Genomic DNA, 23,801 nt, shown 5'->3' on the forward strand with positions numbered 1-23,801 from the left:
GATAAACCATTCCTGTAAAGAAAACCCCAAATGAGATCATGAAGGGTCAGATGTGGCTGAAAGGACTGAACAACAATAAATCATTTGCTGGAGATATTTGTAGATGGGATACTCAGGTTAAAAATGCAGCTAGATGACTACTAGAGTACTTTCCAACTCTGAAATTCTCTATGTTTGAAAAAAATCTTTGATTTAAAGTAGTTAATAAATAGGTTGCAATTTGAATAAAGGCTGTGAATGCCTCATATACATATTTAGAGACTTAGGAAAAGGAACATTTGTCTTTGTTTGCTTATCAATTTGCCAGCTAGGTGACCCATTGAATAGAGTACTGGACCTGGAGTCAGGAAGACTTTAGTTCTTACCAACTCTCTGACCCTGGTGAAGTCACTTTATCTGCCTCAGTTTTCTCTTCTATAAAATGAGTATAATAATAAAAGTAGCTACTTTCCAGGCTAGCTGTGAGAACAAAGGTGATATTTGAACACTATCTGAGATATTTGCACTTGATAGGTCTTTTTCTTCACTCCCTTCCTCACATCTATCCTGCTTTTCCTTACTCTTGAATATTTCTTCTAGTTTTCGGATGAAACCTTCCCCGAGTTTGAGAAGCAGATTCTTCCACAAGGAAATGTCAGTCAATGTATGAGAAGTGCTGAGGGTTACTTTCCTAGAATGACCTTCAGAATTGATTGTTTACCTTGAGTTATTTCTGCATCTTGAATCTTTTGGGCTTACAGATTTAAATCAGTCTGCTTAGTGCCAGGAGCAGTGATGAATGCTTTTACCCACGTGAATTGGATAATTTTTAAAAATTAAATTAAATTTTTTAATTATTTTTTTAAATTCTGAATTTAAATATATACACGGGTAGCATTTCCATATTCAAAGCAAGATACAAAGATGATTCTATATGAACCTGTAAATCTCTATTTTGTAATACTTAATAATATTTCATTAAAACATTCATATACCATAATTTGTTGGGATTTCAAATTTTTTGTTTTTGTTTTGAATTAAAAAACATAACAGAACATTCCCTCATCTTTTTCTCTCCCCCCTTTTCTTTTAATCTATTTGTGATCTTGGGCACATTGACCTCCTCTCTCTGAGCCTATTTATTTACCTGTAAATGAGGGGACTGGGTTACTGGATTAATAAATTCCCTCTCATGTTCTGTGCTTCTGTGAGAAGCTCTGCCTCTGATTGTGCCTGCCTTTGATAGCTCCTTCCTATTTGAGTGTCATCTCTCTTGGGTCTCAGGACTGCTTCTGCCCTTTCATTGGGATACTGTCACTCTGTTCCACTTCATTTGCTCTTCCTCTCAACTTCTGATATTTATCTCAAACCCTACTTCTGAGTCAGCCTTACTGGGCTTCACAAAATGTGGTTGAGTTTTGTCTGAGCACCTGACTTGGGAAAGCCTTCTTACTTTGCTTCATATTTAGAGTGAGCAGCTCTGAATATGAGCCTATGCTTTACTTTTTTATCTTGAATTAGATTTGTAAACATTTTGTATTTTGCATAGAAAGGCAGTGGACTTATGGAATATCCCTAATTCTTTTACTTATTTTATCTCCCTCTAGGTACTTCTTACTAATATTCAAAATAGAAGTCCTAAGCCTGGCCCTGCACTCCATGATCAAGAACTAGGTTTTTTCCTAGAAACAGGATTACAGAGAGCCCATGTCCTTTACTTCAAAAATGGGTAAGATTTTTATCCCTTTCTAATTCTGTTCCTTTCCATGAATAAAAAAAGGAAATCCTGATCTGCTGCCTTTAGCTTAATTTCTGTGCTAAGGCAGCTGTTTAAAATATGAACTAGAATAGATGTATTTGTGGCAGCTCTGTTAAAAAATCAGGGGAAAAAGAGCCCAGATCATTATTTTTTGGTCATCTTGACTCTGCTCATACTAGATATATGGCATTGTAGCACAGGTACAGGAGGGGACTGTGGCTCGGCTTTCATGAGTTGTCTCACAGCAAAAGCCTCTGATCATTTGAAGGAAGAAGGCAACTTTACCTTGGGAACTTTTTTCCTCAACATATGGAACTCCTCCCTTCATATCATTGATACTGCCATGCTGTGTAAGACCTTACTCAACCTCAGGGTTTTTTTTGAAAATTTGAAGCATAGAATCCACATACATACATGGTATTGCCAGTACCTCTTAAAGTCATTATTTTAAAGTTTAAGTGTGTGATTGTAGTGTTTCTGATTATGTAAAACAGAGGTGTCAAACTTGCTGCCCTTGCCATGTTGGGAACCTGAAAAACTCCCAAGTGTTATGGAACCAGCTCAAAATATATTTGGGAAATGTTTAACAAAATAATAAAAATGCAATACATCACAGATAAGTCATCACATGACTTCAGTTATCTGTTTCAATTTGAGTTTGACACCCCTGTGCTAGAGCATTTGATTTAGGTCTTTCATGTTGTGCCGGAAGTCATGATAAATGTCATAATCTTTTTCCAAATCTTTTCCATTGTTGCCTATTTTAACAATGTGCTGCAGGATAGATGTACATGAAGATCAACAGTATGTATCTGGACATTCTTGGTTGAATCACCTCTAGATCCTCTTAGGCTTTGCATGGAATATCCTTTGTAGCTCTTATAAACCTTCCTTTAGGATGTACTAAAATGTGCTTTGTAAGGCAGACAGGACATAATTCCCAGTCCTCACAAAATGAACAAAGGTATTCATCCTTCTCTTCATTTTTAAGAGCTTCAAAACTTGGGGCACAATTTTCAGGAAAAAAGATTTTGTTTGTAGAAATGGCTCAAAGCCAGCATGTATTCTTTTTTTGGATTGGGAGAGTAGGTGGCTGCTATTTTCCAAATAATGATAAATCATTGTCTAGGCATATTGGCACATGCCTGTGGACCTCACTACCAGGGAGGCTGAGGCAGGAGGTTCTTTTGTGCTCAGGAATTCTGAGCCGTACTGGACCATGCTGCATGAGTGTCCTCACTATTTTGGCATTAATTTGGTGAGTCCCTGGGATAAGAAAGTCATCAGATTGTCTAAGGAAGCTGTGAGTTGACCCCAGCTGGAAAAGGATTAGATAAGAGCTCTATGCTGATCATTAGTGACATTGGGCCTGCTAGTCTTCCAACCTGAGCAAGATGGAGAGACTTAGTATTTTTTTTTTAAAGATAACTTTCTAGTTTGGGGGAAACTAGTCTGTTGTTACAGATTGGGTTTGAGAAGAACCAGTAAGCAAACTTGAAATAAATGCTCCAAGGTTTGAAACTTGGCTTTGGCATGAAAATGCTTCCTGAGTTTGATCTCATTTGTGATGAATTGAGTTAGTGAAATGCATGACTTTTGAGCCAGTATTATATTCTAGCTCATTTGCTTTTATAAATAGTGGGTAGGGGAAAATGGAATATGTTCTTATTCCATTTTTTCTGTTTTCTTGAATTAAAAGACTTCTTTTTAATCACAAAAAAATCTCCCAATCTCCCCCTTCTTGTTCTTTTCTTCATCTCTGACAACCCATAAGCAATGTTAAGTAAATGAGAAACTTCTAAGGGAAGGACTTCATTCATTTGGATCTTAGATATATTATCTTCTTCTGAAATTCAGTGCTTGAGTTTGGGAAGTATGAGACAGTGGGAAGAGGAAGCAAAGGTGTTCCAGACTCCAGTCTATTTCCTTGACTGCCAACTATATGTGTCAACTACATATTTTAAAGCAATAGAGTTTTGCTAGTAATGGGTCTACAAATTGTAGATTGTTTAACTCCATGATATCTCTTCTCTCTCACTCATACTTTACTACTCTTTAACCTAGTATTAAGGAAATTTAATCCTTTTTAAAGGGCTTAATTTTTTTTTCCCCAATGTTAGTCTATAGCACTAATGTTGGATTTTGAATTCCAACTGCTTGATAATGTGATATATGTTTGCTTCTGCAGAAGGGGTAGGAGTTTTGACCATTAAATCTAGTATTAATATCATAAAACATCAATGAGGGGAGACTGTAGCTCTTCAACCACTACCTTTATATAAGTGGTCTTGAAAGTGTCTTAAAAACCATGAATGGCAGAAATTTGTCATCATAGTGTTAGGGTGAATGTCTTCATGCTGATGTGAATGAACTGAGTCTTGGTGGCTGGCTCCAGAGAGACCCAGTCTGGCAATTTTCAGTTTGGTGATCAAACAAATTACCAACTGGTCAGTATTTAAAATGCTGAAAATATTGTTGTAGTAGTAATCAGACTAAATAGTTTTAATCTTTAGGGTTTCACTGTAGAGTTCCTGTTTATATTATTCTGCTTTCCTCTTTGCCTCACTCCTATATCATCTTTGTGTCCTCTGAATTGGCTGATATTTTGTTTTTTGTAGTAACCAAAAAAATCTTGTAGTTCCTCTGTGTTCCTGGAATGAAGGGAGACAGATGGGGGTTTTGGTAGATTTTTTTTTTTCAGTTGTAAAATATGTAGCAATATGAGTTTAACAGAGGACACTTTATCCTTGAGAAATATTTCTTCTAACTTCATGGGTGTCATTGACAGCATTTCTAGTACTTCAAGTAATTGATCTTTTCTCTTATTATGTTCATCTTTTCTTCAAGTGTTTGCCAAATTGATGAAACTGGGATTTATCTATTTATTGAGTAGGCCCCAAATACAACTATACTTTTGTTAGTGCAGGGAGATCTCAATTATTCTGTAGTACTAAATTTGGTAAGCACCTTAAGCATTTATCTTGTTCATCTTTCCCTCTTCAAAATTTAATTCAATTTTTCAAACATTTATTTTATACCTAACCTTTACAGAATACTGGGGGATACAGAAAAAAAATTGCATAGCCCTTGCCTTCATGATGTTACAGTTTACAGGTAATATGTGTTGAATACAAAGGAGATACTCAGAATTTGAGGAGTGAGATCAAGGATTTAAGGACCTTGGTTATCGTTATTTCAGTTCATGTTTATCATCCAGTCCAGCCTTATTTTTAGTAATTTGGAAGTCCTTATGAACTAAGGTCACACAGCTTCTTTCAGCTGGGGACTTTTAGGAACATTACCAAGGCTCAACCTTGAAAGAAAAATCATGATTTCAAAAGTTGGGGAGGGGAAAAGAAGGAAGTATGTTTTAGACACCAGATGTGGATGGCCTGGGCAAATATAATGAAGTGGGAGAGGGCAAAACTAGATCAGAGAATAATTAATTGAGAGCATGGAGAAGAATCAAATGAAATATGACAGGATTTGTAGTTTGAAGTCAGATTATGGTGAACCTTGAAATCCAGGCTAAGGAGTTTATATTGTATTTTGTAGGCAGCAGGTGAAGAGAGAGAAGGTGAAAAGTCATTCTAAGTGGCTAACCCTAAACTGCACAAAAGAACTAGTTTTTTTTTAAATCCCCCTTTAGATTCATAAAGACATTCCATAGCCCAAATTTTTACAGTTTTTATTAACATAGCATCATATAGCTCTGTCTATCTTATCCATCTATAACTTAAGTAAGTCATTCATGCTGTAAGAGAGGTTTTATCCTGTCTTCATTGGGAGGAGAGAGCAGCTGGTTACAATAATATTTGTGGAATTAAATTGAAGTGTTATCCCTTCTGTCCCAAGTCCTTTGTGCATACTCTTGGGGTACAAACTCATCTAATTGTCTTTTAACTGCAGGTGGTAAGAAACTTGCCATTTGGAGGAAGCCAGGAGTGTTTAGTGTTCAAGACCTTTCACAATTGAATCCTAAGCTAGCTTTCCAACTTGATTTTAATCTACTTCTCCTAGAACATTCTAACAAAATTTCACTAGTCTCATGCATCAAATATTCTGACTGGCTCTAACCAGCTTTTTTTCCTTCAGCAAGTTATTTAATTTTTCAAGGTCTTCTTTCCCTCATTGGTCATTTTTGGAGAACCCTTACACATTTTGAGGTTCTGTGATGTTCCATGTTTTTTCTTTTATTGGTTTTTGTTCATGGAATTTCTGACCTCAGGAATACCTACCTATACCCCAAAATCCCAGCCAGCAAGACTCCCTCAGCTCAGAAGACATTTCTTTAATTTTCCCCAATTATTTCTTTGACCCTCTTCTGCTGAGCTGGCATGACTGTTCTTTCTCATTTTATTCTGTAAAAGCACTTTGTGTTCCCATGAATTTGGAACATTCTAATATGTATGTTTGTGTATAAAGAATAATCATTTATTTTGACTAATACGGAAATGTTTAACATGATTGAACATGTATAACCTGTTGATTGTTTACTATCTCAAGGAGGAGGAACAGAAAAGAGGAAGGTATAGAATTTGGAACTCTAAACTTTAAAGACCAAATGTTTAAAAAAATTTTAACTCATAATTTGTGGAAAAGTAAAATATATTAAATAAAAAATAATAATTTATTGAATGACTACTCTGTGCCAGGCACCGTGCTAAATCCTATCCTCAAGAAGCTTGCAATTTAATGGGGAGGGACTGTGCTGAAGGGGCAGGAATGGGACATCTGGCCCAGAGCTGCTTGACAAAGGCCTGCCAGACTAGGAGATGATCTGAGGAGGTGAGAGTTTTAAAGTTGATCTCAGTAGCAGAATGATGAATTTCTGAAGATGATGAAGCCCAGGAACAGAATGGGAATGCTAAGGACCATTCCCAGAGCACCCTTCTTAAGTGGTGGAGGATTTTGGGGAGGAGGTACAGAAAGGGTAGAGGAGGTATGATTGCTAGAGCTATTACCATCTTGCACACTGTAGAATTGGAGAGGAGAAAGAAGGAGGCAGTTGGACTGGATGACTTCTTAAGGTCCCTTCAGTGCGGGGCTCTGCACTAGATTCTAAACTCCTTGTAGGCAGAGACAGGCTTCCCTCAGCATTTAGCCTGTTGCTCAGAACTTAGTGGGTGCTTAATCATCTTTGTTGGATAAATGAGGAAATATTTTATGGCTTAGTGGCATCTCAGATTAGACTCTCAGAGGGCAGTCTCCCTCCTTATTTTACTGTGTGATTGGTCATAGTGGACAGGTAATAGTAATTATCCATATTGGTTTAATATAGACCACCCTGATATAGGTTACATTTCTAAAATATACTCTCATTGAAAGGAAAATATAAACTTTTATACACTGAAAAGACATTATAGGATAACTTGTATAAGTCTTATTTCGGGGATTTTTATGTGGATCAATATGATACTATTGATTCTGTAGAAATTGTGATGCAACTAAAGTTGTATTTCAATTGAATGAGGTCTTGAAAAAATGGATTCTTTTATATTTATTGTTCAGCTTCATATAGAAACTTTTTAAACAGATTAATTTGTTTTTGCAAAAAAATCATTTAAAATGATTGCTTATCTGATCATCCACTAATTTAAGTGAATTATGTTGAAGATGGAGGACAATTTATTTGGATGGCACTGAATAATCAATCATTAAGATGGAGTTTTCAGGGTAGAGAAGCAAGGGTCAGATTTAATTATGATTGTAGTGTAATTTATAGTATATAAAACTCTCAAAGACTGATTATGGAATTTAATCCAGGTTTCTACTGCAGAGTGAGAGAAAAATGCTATTCAATTGATGTATACCATAGTTACTATGGAATGTGTGCTTGTAATGTGTATTATTCATATATGGAATTTTACAAAAAAGTAGTTTCAAATTAACAAAAAATGAAGGCATTTCATGCTTCTTTGTCATCTTTTAACTATTCAGGTCTTTACTGTCACTATATGAATAAGATTTTTTTTAAATGAATTCACAGCAATTTAGTTTGTTTCTTTCAGAACAATTTGTCTTTTTTTTTTTCAGGATGCATGTTCCTGAACATACATTTTACTTTCTTTTTTCAGGATCTTGTTCATTTTTAGAAACTGATTCCTGAAAAACTACCTAGGAAGTAGTGTGCCTACTGACTACAGAGTTTGCTCTCTGGGGGCAGTAGTATCAAACTCAAATAGAAAGGAAGCCACTAAACTGTGCATAAGATTCTTTGAACACACCATGTTGTCTTAGAAAACCACATAGTAACATTATTTATGTTTTGTTTATTTTGTTAAATATTTCCCAATTATATTTTAATCTGATTAAGTCACATAGAGAAATGTGGGCCAGTTCATGTTTGACTCTCTCTTTCCTATGGGATACTTTGACTAGTAATGGAGGTAAAAACAATAAGTGATTGAGAGAGGATTTTACTGATACCTTGGAGGGAGGAAGATGGCAGACAAAAAATGTATGACTTGGTTTTTAAAATATTTATATGATAAAAAAAAATTGTTACATTCAGAGAAGGAACTATCCTTTGCCTTTCTTTGTATTCCCAGGGCTTAATTCAATTACCAAGACTTAATAAATGCTTGTTTACTTGATGTGACTTCACTTTTCATAATTCACAGATTGTATGTTAATATGGTACAAATGTAGGAACAATAGGTTAAAATCATGAAAAAGCATACAAGTTCTGTCAGATTGTTCACTGCCGTGGGGAGTGGGGAGGGAAGAAATTGGGTGATAGAGAACTGTGGAATTCAAAAGCTTTCAAAAGGATGAATGAAAATGAAAACTATCTTTGCATATATTCAGAAAAAATAAAAAATAAATAAATCATTAAAAAGCAAATTCAAGTTTGATGTAAAGGAAAAACTTCCTAACAACTATATAGCTATCCAGAAGAAAAATGGATTGTGTTGGGAAGTAGATTTCCCTTTACTAAAGTCCTCAAGGAAAGGCTGAATGACCCCTTGTCAGGACTGTTGTAAAATGAATTCTTTTTTCAGGTAAAACTTGTACCACATAACCCTTAAGGCATGTTTCAGTCCTGGGTTTCAGTGGTTCTTATTCTGTGAAATGTATAAGTTAAAAGTCCAGCTGAAGACTCTGTCTTCCAAACCCTTGCTGGGTTATTTACATTATCTGGGGCTACTTTTCAGAATAGCTACAGACATGAAGAAGCAGCATTAATGCCTCCTAAAGTAGGTTCCTAGGAGTGAAGCTAAATCTATAATCACTTTGTGTGGCAGTTGGGGAGATGAGGGATGTTAGAAGATATGGGGAAGGGAGCAGCTAGGTGGCACAATGAATAGAGCACCTGGAGTCAGGAGGACCTGAGTTCAAATGTGGCCTCAGACACTTAATAATTGCCTAGCTGTGTGACTTTGGACAAGCCACTTAACCCCATTGCCTTAAATAAATTAAAAAAAAAATCAGCAGAAGATTTTGGGAAAAAGAGTAAAACTATAAAATTAAATTATCAAAGACAAGGCATCACAAGTCTAAAAAAGTATAGGAATTACTGCTCTAAACATAAATTCAGTGGGAACATAGCAAATATTCTACAGCTCTGATATTTCACACAAAGATATAGTTTCTGCATGTTTCCAAGAGAGTCCATGTTAAGACACTGACTGACAGCATTGTATCATGCCTTCCAGAAAAAAGGTAGGCAGCTGGATAAAAGTAGTTAAGCAAGATACTTTTATGCAAATTGAGCCAACCAATTTAATTAGACAACTAATTAATTCACTGACTGATTTTTTCTAAACTAGAAAAATTCCACTCCATTTTTTTTTTTTAGTAAAATGAACAACAGTGAAATAGGGATGCATTATCTCTCTAAAGGTAATAAAGGTTTTAGACTGAGATTTTTTTTTTAGATTTTTTTTTTTTTTGCAAGGCAATGGGGTTAAGTGGCTTGCCCAAGGCCACACAGCTAGGTAATTATTAAGTGTCTGAGGTCGGATTTGAACTCCTGACTCCAAGGCCAGTGCTCTAGCCACTGCACCACCTAGCTGCCCCTAGACTGAGATTTCTAATGCTTTTTTTATGTTAACATTTATGAAATACATAGAAAAGCAATTATTTCCTCCTCTAAAATTGTTCCTCATATAATCCATCATTGAAAAGATGATCCTGGAGTTTGATAATTGAAAGTGGGGAAAAAAATTTCCCCACCCAAAGTGTGACATTATTAAAGAATAATAAAGCAATTGTCTAGTCTGTGTTTCATTAAAACAAATGATTCCACTTGGGCTGGGGTTTTTACCACTAAAAAAGAAATAATAAAATTTTTTGAAGGGTTAAAAGTAGTTCTGCCATCCAATTGGAATTAAAAAAAAAGATTATTTTCTATGTGTAAAATGCTATCTCCAACTATATGATATTTCTAAAGGAAGGAGTGAAGAGAAGGTGCTAGAGTGGAATCAGGAGAGCTCAGCATTTAACCCCCAAAAATCAATTTTACAGATATGGAAATTGAGGCACCATAGTAAAGTGAAAAGAGTCAGAAGACCTGAGCTTAAATTCTGGTTCTGCTACTTATAAACTGTGATCACTTAAACTGGTGCCTATAGAAAAGTCACTTAAGACTTTTGTGCCTTTCTTTCATCCTCTGTAAAATAAGTGGACTGCATGGCCTGGTAGAGAGAGCTGGTCCTGAAGTCAGACATGTTTCTGTTGTGTGACTCTGGGCAGCTCCCCTAACCTCTCAGGGAACTGGACAATTCTCTGTAACTTAAGTAAAAGTGCTGAACTTCACTGGAATGGAGTTATCTATCTCATCTACAAGTCAAATAAATCCTTGAAATTGCAGGCATAGTCCTCAAGCCAGTGGTGTAGAATAAAAATTAAAGGACTGGGAATGAGAATTCCTGAATTTCAGGTGAAGCTACCCCCATTTACCATAGGGGAACCTTGGATATAATGATAACTAATCAGCATAACTGATCGATAATATAGAAAAAGGGGGCGGCTAGGTGGCGCAGTGGATAAAGCACTGGCCCTGGAGTCAGGAGCACCTGGGTTCAAAACTGGTCCCAGACACTTAATAATTACCTAGCTGTGTGGCCTTGGGCAAGCCACTTCACCCCAACTGCCTTGCAAAAACCTAAAAAATAAAAATAAAAATAATATAGAAAAAATCCAATGTTCAGGACCTTTAGACCTTGAGCCTCTATGAACGGTTGGTCTGGGAGTGTTTTCTCTTATCTTTTCTTTATGATGCTGCATCATTAATTTTATATTTTTAGTATTATGCCTGTTGCTTTCTTTATTAAAGCAGTTTGTTATTTATTTAAGGCAATGGAGCTAAGTGACTTGCCCAAGGTTACACAGCTAGGCAATTATTAAGTATCTGAGGCTGGATTTGAACTCAGATCCTCCTGCCTCCAGGAGGTACTGGTACTCCATCCACTGCGCCGCCTAGCTGCCTGCTGCCTGTTGCTTTCTTGACTACTTACTACACACTGTGTTTAGTTCATGTATCTCATTCCTGGCTTTTCTGTAATCATCACACACATTTTCTTAAAGCACAGTAATATTCCATTATATTCAAGTATACATTTGTTTAGCCAATCCTTAATCAGTGGTCATTTACTTTCTTTCCAATTCTTTGCTGTCATAAGGGGGAAAGATAGAAAGAGAATAAGTATTTGTATGGCATCAGTTGTTTGTCAGGCACTTTATAAATATTATCTCATTTATTCTTCATACTTAGGATCACACAGCTGGATTTAAACTTGAGTCTTCGTATTGCCAAGCCCTGTGCTCTATCTACTGTGTCACCTAGCTGCCATAAAAAGTGCTGCTAAAAATATTTTGCTTTATTTGTGAACTTTCTTAACAGTGACCTTCTTGAGTTATAGACCAGTAATGGAATCTCTAGATCAAAGAGTATGGGCATTTTAGTTCTTTTATTTGCATAATTTTAAATTGCTTTTCAAAATGTTTGTGCCACACTTATATGCTTATCTTCCTCAAACTTCCAACATTGACTATTGCCAATCTTTTGTCACCTTACTCAATTTGTAGCATGTGAGGTAAAATCTTAGGGTTTTTAAAATTTAATTTTTTCTCTTATTAGTAATTTGAAGCATTCTTTCATGTGGTTGTCAGTTCTTTGCAGTTCTTCTTTTGAGAACTTTGTTTATATCTTTTTACCACTTGTTCTTTAGGGAATAGCTTTTGGTCTTATATAAATCTGAAAATTGTTTATGTACCTTAGATTCCAAAAGTTTTCAGAAATTGGATACATATTTCAACTATTACCCTAAATTTATTCATATTCTAGATATATTCATTTTTTCTGTATAGAAGCTTTTGAGTTTCGCTTAAATTAAAGTCATATGTTTTACCTTTGGACATTGTCCATAGCTGTGAGAGTTTTATGTTATATTTCTTTTCTAATTTCTTATTTTTTAAATTACCATCATGCATCCATTTTGAATGTATTGTGGGAAATGATGTTAAGGTGTGGTTCTAAACCTAACTTGTGCCAAACTGCATTTCAGTTTTCCTATCACCTACCTGTTTTTTTTTTAATTTTTGTTGATTTAATGGAATGTGATTTACCAGAATTTGGCCTTTTGACCACAGTTTTTTTTCCCCTTATTGATATTTTATTTTTCCAGTTAAGTTTTTCCAGCATTCATCCACATGCATATTTATAAGTTACACAGCTTTATTTTATCCTCCCTTCCTACCCCCTCCCTTTAGCAGCAGTCTAGTGAACATTGTACATGTACATTTGTGTTTAACATGTTTCTGTATTAGTCATTTTCTGTATGAGGAATTAGGAGTAAGGGAAAAGAAAGAAACCTTTCCTGTTATGTCCCTTCTTCTTTTTTCCTTTCCCTTTTACTAAAAGTACCTCATTAGCTAGAGTATGAATTAAAATACATATTCACTTTCTAATCTCTTTATATCCAACCCTTCTAAGTTATACTCCCACCCTCTGCTCCTATTGTATCACAAAATCTGAGTATCTAGTAGAGTCACTTTTGATTTAATTATGTATAGAGCCTCTTAAGTGCTCTAAGTTCTGGGACACACTGAAGGTTTCTCTTAAAAACTTTAGAATTGATTTTAAGGCATGGGAGACACTGACACAGAATCACCCAGCATAGGGTACCCTCATCAGACAAAGTGCTAAGCTCTATGAGCAAGGCAGAATTAAAGTAGCTCAAAGGGAACTTGAGATACATAAGTTTAGAGTAAACACCTCAGGTATTCACCTGGACTATTTGTGCCGGACCTGTGGTAGAGAATTCTGAGCTCCTATTGTTCTGATCAGCCACAGTCATTTGCACTGTAATTAGTCCCAAATGTAGTGATATCATTTTGATCTTCTTTGATAATGAAGGGCAAGAACCAACTATACCCATTTCTTCTAAGTACAGTCTCTTCAACTATATTCAGTCCTTTAACTATCTCAAGAGAAATATAATTCTTAGAGTATACAAGAGTTAGAAGTGTTATCTTCCCTTGTTGTGGGGTTGTATACAATTTAATGTTCTTGATTAACATTTGTTTTATTTTTTCCCTCTTTCTGATTATCTTTTTCAGTTCTCTATTTCATCGAATATCCACCTTTTCTCCTGATATATTATGCTGAATTTTTCAGGGTAATAAATTCTTGGTTGTAATCCAAGGACCTTTGCTTTCCACAATATCATTTTCTAGGCCCTAGGCCCCCTGATCTTTTAATGTTGAAGCTGATAAGTCATGTGTAATTCTAATTATTCTTCATTTGTATTTGGCTGCTTGAAATATTTTCTCCTTTATTGAAATTTCTGGAATTTGTTTATGATAGTCCTAGGGTCTCTTTCTGGAGGTGTTCTGTGTATTTCAAGGAGTATTTTGTCTTCTTGATCTAGTATATTGGAAGAATTTTCCCCAATAATTTCCTGAAAGATAATTTTCAGGTTCTTTTTTTGATCCAGACTTACTGGTAGACCAATAATTTGTAAATTATCTCTTCTTGATCTATTTTTTCCAGATCTTTGTTTTTTTTCCTAAAAGGTACTTTACATTTTCTTCAATTTATTCATCTTTTTGATCTTGTTTGATGGAATCTTGGTGTCTCATGGATTCACTAGTTTCTATTTGTCCAATTACAATTTTTAGTTTTATTTTCTTTAGTTAGCTTTTGTGTTTACTTTTCCAGTTGCTTAATTTTACTTTTTTGCTGAGCTGTATTCCCTTTCCAGGTTGTTGATTTGACTTTTAGATGTTGCACTTCTTTTATAGTTGGTTGATTTTGTTTTTTGAAGAATTACATTCATTTTCCAGTTGGTCATTTTTACTTTTAAAGGAGTTGATTTCTTTGGACAGTTTTTCATAATTTTCCTGCATGGCTCTAATTTCTTTTTTTCCATTTTTCTTCTTCCTTTCTTCTTTGGTTTTTAAATTCTTTATTAAGCTCTTCTAAAATTTTGAGTTCATTCCATTTACTCCTTTGAGACTTTCTATGTAGGTAATTTATCACTGCTTTTTTCTTTTAAGGTAGCATTTTTGTCATCTCCATGTGCAAAGTAGCTTTCTCTGGTTAGTGTTCTTTTAGTTTTTTGCTCATTTTGATTGTTGAGCTCTGCTCCTGGGGTATAGGGAGTATAGTCCTGAGTGTTCTGTGCAGGCTGGTAAAGATGTTCTCCAAGCAGCCCAGATGTTGCCTATGAAGAGGTTTGTTTCCTTCTTTATGCTTAACCTCCTGTTGGCTTTCCCACTCTCCTGCCTTGCTGGGCTTTACCCCCCCCCCCCCCCCCACCGCAGATAGAAGTGTTCATTGAGGATCCTCCACAATGTCTACAGTTGGAAACTTATTTCAATCTTTTTTGGGGGGTGGGTGGGGTGGATTAGTAGCTTTTATGTCTGTGCAGAGGCTTCATTTCTAGCAGTGTGTAGGGTTGTGTTTCTTAGTTGGATTACTGTTGACTGCTCTTACTCTGATTCTCAAAGGGTCAGCATTGTAAATACAAAATTTTGTTCCTTGGAAAGAGAATAGCACTTTAAAAAATGATCCCAGAAATGTTAGGAACTCTAGGAACAGGTGTAATCTGTTTTAGGATTTTAGGATATAATGAGAGGAACATCAGATGATACCTAGGTGTGGCATGGTATACTCCAAAGAATATGGTACTTGGAAGATCGACTTTTTAGCTGTGTGACAGCCAGACAAATCACTTCACCTTCTCTATGAACCTCAGTTTCCTTATTTATAAGGGAGGGATGATAGTGTTTGGTAGTGTTGCTGATCTTAAAATCAAGATGACATGAATTGAAGTCTCACCTACTATATTGTAACTGTATGACCTTTCTTAGCAGAGGACATTCCTTACTTGAGCAAGGACAATAGCTGAATGAGGAAGAGAAACTTTTCCATAGCTAAGGTAAATAGAAAGTAGAAGTTTTTTGGACCTCTTATGCTAGGGAAGAAAACAACATGCAATCTTTATGATGTATTCAAATATACCTGAGCCCTCTAAGTCCAGAAGTATTTAAGATTATTCTTCCCAACTCTCCCTTTCTTATGAGACTTTGCAGGACCATTGTGTTTTCCTAGTGAGCATCTTGCCTGCACCCTGATGTGCCAGCCTTTGGCCTTTGAGAAAGGAGCCTAGGAAGGACTGGTTTCTGATTTGCACATAGAGGGGCTTGCTATATGGAAACTTATTGGCCTATATTAATAAATGGAGGAAATATTTTTTAAAAAATAAGGCTTCCTTCTTGAACACCAACATCAGAAGACCCTGAGAATATTCAGGTTGCTCCTTTCTGCTGCCCCTTCCTCTTCCTTTTAATGAGAGTGCTTTAACAGCACTTTTCTTTCTGGGAAATGTCTAGCATTTTGTTTTTTTTTTATAGTCATCTTCCATAAAACCAAAAAGTATAAAGGACTTTAATAACCATTTATTGAGGTGGGATGAGAGCTAAACAATTCCTTTATTTCTTTGTTTTTTTAGGCTTTTGCAAGGCAAATGGGGTTAAGTGGCTTGCCCAAGGCCACACAGCTAGGTAATTATTAAGTGTCTGAGACCGGATTTGAACCCAGGTACTCCTGACTCCAAGGCCGGTGCTTTATCCACTAGGCCACCTAGCCTCCCCTGAGCTAAACAATTCCCAAGAAAGAGAATTGATTTTTTGATAGTGTAGGCTGTTTAAAAATATTTGGTTTTTGAGTCCCATAAACTCCATTTTTTGTATACCTCTCCAAATATTTAGCTCTTTAGGTTAAAGTCTAGTGAATCTGAATTGAGCATGTAAGCATACTTTATGATCATAAGGCATTCCCTCCTCAGCAATGGACCTTTGCTTATTTAGGGGACTTTATGTCCTGTCTGACCATGTGGCAACATTTGTGTATATTACAGACAAGTCATAAATATTTTGTAACTAGAGACAAGGTGGAAATTAAGTCTGGAGATGGGAAAAAAGCACTATCAGGAATGTCATTTTCCTTGTCAAATTTAGTGACTTGCAAGTTTTAGCTCCTAGGTTTGGGTGTTAACATCTATTTGGATTTTCTATATTTTAAAATTGTAGCTTTAAAAGTTTTCAAGATAATATTTTCTCATTCATTTTTATAGCTGCATTTTTACCCATCTTTTTCTTTCTGTGCTAATAAATATGAAGGTAAACAAGGAAATGATTGAGAAATTATCTATATTTTCAGGAACAATAAAGTTTTCCAATGAAAATGAGTAGGACATGCATTTTCTTTTAAATACTTTTTTTTGTCAGCATATACATTTATATGAAAATTAACTAAGCACCTTAGAACATTAATTTTGCTGATGTTTTGGTCAAGAACTTTGGAGTAAATCTAGAGAGACTTTCCTTCTCCTCCTAGGCTGTACTTTGTCTTACATTTTAAGGAGTTGTAGGTACAAAATGGTCAGTGTGATGTTTGGTTTGTTTCAAAGATTCCTTGAATGTTGGATTTGTTGAGGATTTTATGAGGAACTGAATGGAGCTAAGATTAGAACTAGCCATTGCTCTATATTCTTTCTATTATATTTCACTGACTTTTTACTACTTGACTTAAGTCAATGAATTTTTATTTATTTTAATTAAATTAATTAATTAGTTAATTTATGCTTCAGTCTGTATTCAGACACCGTGAGCTTTGTCTTTGGGATGGATAGCATTCACTATATCAAAAGTCCATCAGAGAAATTTCTTCAGTATATTTTTCTTTCCCAGAGTTGCTATTGCCAACTGTATTTCCCTCCATCCTATTCCCCCACCCTTATTAATTCTATTCTTTTTCCTTTCACCCTGTCCTTCCCCAAAAGTGTTTAACAAATATTTATTAAGCCTTTTGTATATGCCAGACTCTGTACTAAGCATTGGAGACACAAGCCAAATGAAAGACAAATTTTTGCTTCTAATGAAGGAAAACAACAAATAATAGGGAAAATAACAGAGAAAGTCTGTGGGTAACAACAATTGTGGGGAAATACTAGAGAAAGTCTGGAGAGTCAGGTATGGAGCCCAGAGAAGAATGAAGACATTTCTGACCTAAGCATTCTCCTTAAGATGATAGTTATTTTAGTACCATGTAATAAGAGGAAGGCTGCTAAGGAATAGAGTACACTTCTAGAGGGAAAAGCCTAGAAGGTGAAAAATGTGGTAATCCCGGAGGTTTGATGGCCTGAAGGTATAGGTTTGGTGGGGTGGTAGTGACAGGGGATTGGACAGGCTATTTGAAAGAAGTGTGCCCAATCATCATACTCACAGTTTCAGTAGGTAGTCTATGACTACTTAGTGTAGCTGTTTAGAGCATTGGTAAAGTTACAGTGGTGGCTTCCATCCCAGTATATAAGCTCATTAACTCTGTACCCCATAGCTCTTTGGCTAAATATGACTCTTTAACTCAATAAGCTATTTTGTAAATTCATGCCTTTTGATTCTAAGTGGGGAAGCTGGATCCACTAAAAGCTATCACCATCATGAAAAAAATATTATATCATCTTTGGATCAGAAGCATTCTTTTTATTTCTCTTATTTAAAAATAATAATTAATAATACTATTAATTATCTTTTGCTTCTCTACCAATAATTTCTCCATATGTCCTTTCCTGCCTTGTAACAAGGTAAAAGTTAAGCAACACTAGCTAACTAGCTCTGACAGTATAGAAGTATTTTATCTAAATGTGAAGGACATCATATTGGTGATTATGACTAACCTAGTATTTTATTTTCTAGATTGAGCTTTCTGGCTAAGATTTCATACTTTCATAAAACAGTAGAATCTTAAGAGAAGTTCAGAACTATCTAATCTAAACCTTACATGAAGTATGAATCCTTGACATAATATCTCTGAAAAATGGTTGTCCAGCCTCTGTTTAAAGCTAAAATCTTTTCTGTTTTAAGTTTACTGTTATATTGGGACAGCTTAGTCTATTCTTTAATGATGATAATGCTGTCGATGATGATAAATAGCTCCTATTTGTATAATACTTAATAATAATGAGGTATCACAGATACCTCACAGACATTAGTATTTCTATTTATTTTGCATTTAAGATTGAGGGGTTAAGTGACCGAAGTCATAGAATGTTGAGTTTCAGAAATAGACCCTGAACTCAGGTCTCCTTATCCAAGTCCACATCCTTTTTATTAGGAAGCTCTTCCTTATATCTTGCTGAACTTTACTTTCTTGTCTCTCTTCTCCACAGATGTAATTGGTGTTCTCTGCAGCCAAATAGAACAATTTGGATCCCTCAAACAAGAGATGCTACTCAGGGTTACTTAAAATATTGAGAAAATTCCAGCATCTGGGCATGTTTGAAGATGTAGATTCATTGTGTATTTTAAGTTCTTTGAGAAATGGAAATTTGGAGAGCATGTGAATGTAAAGTGGTAGGGACAGTGAGAAGTCATAGTAATTATTTTTAAAATGACTTCAAGGCTTTTTAACAAAACTTGAAAATGTAACTATGTACGGGATCTTTTCTTCCTTTTTCAGTGAAGAAACATATTGGGTCTCTCCTGAAGCAGAAATGTTATCATGAGAGTGTTTGTCAGGTTGTATTCCTACACTACATTTGATTTCTTTCTTTTTTTTTTTTTTTGCAAGGCAGACGGGGTTAAGTGGCTTGCCCAAGGCCACACAGCTAGGTAATTATTAAGTGTCTGAGACTGGATTTGAACCCAGGTACTCCTGACTCCAGGGCCGGTGCTTTATCCACTGTGCCACCTAGCCACCCCTACATTTGATTTCTTAAAAGCATTGGCAGTTCCATCACACTCATGCACTCAACTCCTAGAAAACTTGAGTTTGGAGTCTTCAATTTTTCCTTGCTGAGTCTTACTCACTGTCCTCAACTTTAGTACCCATCAGAGTAAATAATGAAGCAGTCAAGAGTGTGGACTGGAAAAAGTGCCTTTTGCAGAAATGAATGTTCATCAAGGCTCAGAATGGGAGTATCTTAAGTGTAGTATCTTAAAAATTTTAGAAAATTTTCAGAAAGACTAGCACTTAGGACTTTATCCCAAAGTTTATGGGCTTTAAATATTGCCATGCTTTTTAGTTTTGAAGTTTTTTCAGTTATAAAAAGAGAATGCTTTTTAAAAAAATTAATTTTATTTTTTGAATTAAAGGCTCTCAAAGAAACAAAGTTTAAAACTATCTAAATGTTCTTTTTCTTCCATTCCAGCATAAAAAAAAATAGCACTTTTATTTTCCATTTTAACTTTACTACCACAGGAGAATGATGAGAATAGAAGCTAGATATTAGATATAAAATTTAAGAGCATTATAATATGGCTTTGGAGTTGTAATATTAAACAAAATTTGGATAAATAACAAAGGAAGATGAGGTATTATTTCTACTTCCCAGACAAGCAAAATACAATATATTGAATTTAATAGTGAATCTAATATTGAATTCAGCCTTAGAAAGCCCTAGGCTATTTCACTTTTATACAGTCCTTGATTCTAAACACCCTCAGCTTCTCCAGTCTGATTTTTTTTTTTACTGCATTCCTCTCACTTGTTTTTCCTTTTCCTTTCTTCCTCTCCCTTCCCCCTACCTTCATCTTTCATTTCTCTGTCCTGCCCTGCTCTGTCCTTTGAGTATGAGAGTAAAGAACTTGATGCCAGTATTACAGAGCTGGATATGACATGGGGGAAAAACAATCAGCCAGGCCTAAAATATTATAAATAAGAATTTAATAAAAATGACCAGATTTCTGGTGCCAGAAGCCAAAGCAGGTGAAACTGAGTGATCTTGTGCCTCTCTACATAAGGGAAAAGGGGATGTCATTGAGGCGAGCCTATTGTTTTGACCTGGATTGATTTGGAAGTCTTCTGATATATTGTCCTACAAGAGCTGGAAAAGGAGGCTTTGGAAGAAGAAAACGAAAAAGAAAGAAAGGAAGGACTGAAGAAAGAAGAGTGTGAAAAGCCTGTTGAAGAGAAGTCTGTTCTAGTGGGGGATGTCTAGTTGGTTTGATTTTAATAGTGTGCTGCTTGTAATGTTAGCTAGAGATTCTTCTAGAGGCTGCATATTGTGAAAGAATTGTGAAAGACTGGGGGGGTCTTGAGCCTGGTTATGCTTCCTACTAGCTGTGTAACTTTGCTAACAGTCTCTGTCTATAATCCTCATCTTAATCTTAAACTTTGTGCTTTTCCCTCTGACTCCTGTAGGTTAACTTTTGCCTAAGGGTCTCATGTCATCTGCTCTCTGTCATTCTTCTTTCCCCTCTCACTAGAACATGGATGATGTCTTTTGGGTGAACTTTGGCCTTATTTTTCTGAGACCCAGGACAATACATCCTCTTCTGGCCTGTTACCTTGTGCTGTCAGTCCTGCCAGCCTACTCTTGTGTTTGGTTTCTTTCTTTTTTTTTTTTTTTAAGGTTTTTGCAAGGCAAATGGGGTTAAGTGGCTTGCCCAAGGCCACACAGCTAGGTAATTAAGTGTCTGAGACCGGATTTGAACCCAGGTACTCCTGACTCTAGGGCGGGTGCTTTATCCACTACGCCACCTAGCCGCCTCCTACTCTCTTTTCACAAAACCTTTTTTATAGGTTGTCTTCCCCTATTAAATATAAAGTTTAATATCCTGGTACTTAGCCTATCACTTGTCCTGGCGGGTAGAAGGGGCTTTATAAATTGTATCTTTATTTTTCACTTTTACCTTTCTGGACTTGAGTTTCTTCACTTGTGATATGGAGGAGCTTGCACTAGATGTTCTCAAAAATTCCCTTCTTGGTCTAAAAATCAGAGATTCCAGTCTTTTCCTTCTAATGAATAGGTTACTATTGCTTTTAACAACCATTAAAGATGAGTGAAACAGTTGTATAGATTTCTAGAGAAGAATTTGAAATGAACTTGAATATTATGTCCTTCATGATAGGGAATTTATGAAGTACCTATTGTGTTCCAGGCTCTATGCCAGGCCCTAGGGATACAGAGCTGAAAAACAAGAATTCAGCTCTCAAGGAAAAAAAAAAAACTGTCACAGGAAGCAATGTATAAGTCTTCAGAAAGCAGGTGATACCAGGTGTTTTTGGAGAAGGCAAGTGCTGGCAGCTGGGGAGGGGATCAGGCGAGGTGTCTGTTAGGAGGAGACAGCTCGAGATTCTGAAAGATCCCATTGAGATGGTATTGTGTTCCAGGCCTGAGGGGCAGCCTGCGGATGGAACATGCTCTGAGGAACAGCAGGCAGGCTGGATTGTGGCTGGATTGTAGAGTGAATCAGGAAGGAAATCAACTAGCATTTTTAAAAGTACTTATTATATATGAGATCCTGAAAATACAAAGGCAAAAATGAAATAGCCCTTGCCCTCAAGAACATTCCAATGTGAAGGGGAATAAGGTGTGCTGAAAGATCCTTTGGGGGGAAGCTAGGTGGCACAGAGGATAGAGCACTGGACCTGGAATCAGCTGGACCTGAGTTCAAATCCAGCCTCAGACACCTCATAATTGCCTAGCTGTGTGACCTTGGGCAAGCCACTTAACCCCATTGCCTTAAATAAATAGAAAAAGAAAGAAAAAGAAAGATCCTTTGGAATCAGATTGTGAAGGCTTTTAATTGCAAAACTGAATCTTTTTGAATGGAAGAATTTGAGTTAATGGTCAGTCTGTGCTTTATGACTATCATTTTTAGCAGCTTAATAGAGAGATATGTTGGAGAGAGGAAAGACAGACTGGCATCAGAGTAATGGGTTAGGAGGCTTCTGCAGTAGTCCTAGAGAGATGATGAAGTTCTGAACTCAGGTAGTGTCAGTGTGAGTAGAGTGAAAGAGGCTGAAGCTAAAGGTGTGTAGGTAAACTAGAAAAGACTTGGTGATTGACTGATTATAGAAGGGGAGGGAGCGTGAAGAGTTGAGGATGATCATATTGCAGCTTAGAATCTGTGTAACTGAAAGGTGGGTGATGCCTTTGAAAGAAAGTCAAGTTGAGGTGAAGGGTGAATTTGGGGAGAAGGGACCATGTGTTCAGTCTTGGACTTTGAGAGTCTGAGATGGTGACACAGGCAAGCCATATTTGTGATTCCACATCTCATTTGATGGAGGTGGAAGTTATGTGCTACTGCACAAAGAATACCACCAGTGTTTTCTGATTTTGAAACCTTTATTAAAGTTGCACACATTGGTTGATTCTGCAGCATGCCTTTCATCAAGATCCTACTTTAGCAACATCTGTCTACTGCAACCGTGGTTCACATGTTTGCACCCTCATATCAAATACGTATCAAATAAGCCTATTTTAAATTTGTATATACAGCAAAACCCATTATCCACAAACTCTCCTTTCTCCCCAACTTTTCTGTTACTGTGAGGAGTACTATCATCTTCCCATTCACCTAAGGTTTGCAACATTAATGCCATCCTTGAATCCTCAATCATTCTCACCCTTTATATCCAACCTGTTGTCAACTTTTTTCCTGTTCTATGTTTAGAATATTGCTTGTATATATGTCTGCTTCTCATTCACACAGCTGCCGCACTCATCACCTCTCACCTGGACTAATGCAATAGTCTACTAACTGGTCTTCTGCAGCCTGCAGTCTTTTTCCATTCTATTCTATTCAGCTGCCAAAGTGATTTTTGTAAAGTGCAAATTTAATTATGTAACTGCTCCTCCAGGTTTCTGCCCAGCCCCCATAAACTTTAATGACTCCATGTTATCTCCAAAAACAAATATAGAATTCTCTGTCCTCTTCTTTCATTTCTAGTCTTTCCTTCAATTTATTCCCATATACAGTTGGATTGAGATTCACTGACCTCCTTGCTATTCATCACCTAAGATTTTCCATCTACCAACTCTACCTTTTTACTGGAATGTTTTCCTCCCTCACCTTGACTTCCTAGTTTCCCTGACTTCCTTAAAGAATCTGCTCAAATATCACTCTACGTCTTCTCTGCTGTTTGTGCCTTCTGTTTATACTGTAAATATCTTCTGTGTGTGTGTGTGTGTGTGTGTGTGTGTGTGTGTGTAGCTATTTATGTTTTTTCCCTCATTAGAATGGGAGCTTCTGGAAGACAGGGACCATATTTCTGCTTTTAATTAATGCTTGTTTAATGACTCTGGGACATTCAGGTGGGATGTATTCAATAGACAGTTGGATATTTAGTTGAAGAGACAAGTTTCTGTGATCCTATTACAGTTTAAGAGAGAGATGAAACCTGAATATGTAGATTTAGGAGTCAGTCATCTGCATGCAGATGATAAGTGGAAAAATGGGAAAATGCATATTCAGAGAGCTTGAAGAGGCCATGCTTAAGTTCTGATATTCCAAGTCCCAAGTTTTGACTTCCTGCCAAAGTTCTGTGCTGTTTGTGTCCTGGCAAGAACATTTATGCTGAGGACAATTTACAGTAATGAATTCTGACATCATTGCACTTGTAAAGTGATTAAATGACAGACTATCAAGAGTCTATTTGAAACCATCCAAAGGACTGAGGATTCTTGGCTCTTGTTTCCATTAAGGAATGAAGTTTTTAAGTACTAGGACATCCTAAATGTTGAGTGTAGCATAAAATTTTGCCAGCTGTTTGGAAATGTCTGTGGATTTTAGGAACATGTTGTGTTAGTTTTCCTTTAATTTAGAA

General features: G+C 36.2%; 1 protein-coding gene across 6 annotated transcripts in view; it reads left to right on the forward strand.

The window, feature by feature from the left end:
* TTC7B (tetratricopeptide repeat domain 7B) overlaps positions 1-23,801 on the forward strand; it is a 340,869-nt gene that overhangs the window by 83,917 nt on the left and 233,151 nt on the right. For all 6 annotated transcript variants that reach the window (XM_074235507.1, XM_074235506.1, XM_074235509.1 and 3 more), the window contains one exon: positions 1,587-1,708. In XM_074235507.1, the coding sequence (XP_074091608.1) occupies positions 1,587-1,708 (122 nt within the window). The remainder of the gene's footprint in view (positions 1-1,586; positions 1,709-23,801) is intronic.

This window comes from Macrotis lagotis, chromosome 4 (genome assembly GCF_037893015.1).
Source record: "Macrotis lagotis isolate mMagLag1 chromosome 4, bilby.v1.9.chrom.fasta, whole genome shotgun sequence".
In the NCBI taxonomy this organism is placed as follows: domain Eukaryota; kingdom Metazoa; phylum Chordata; class Mammalia; order Peramelemorphia; family Peramelidae; genus Macrotis; species Macrotis lagotis.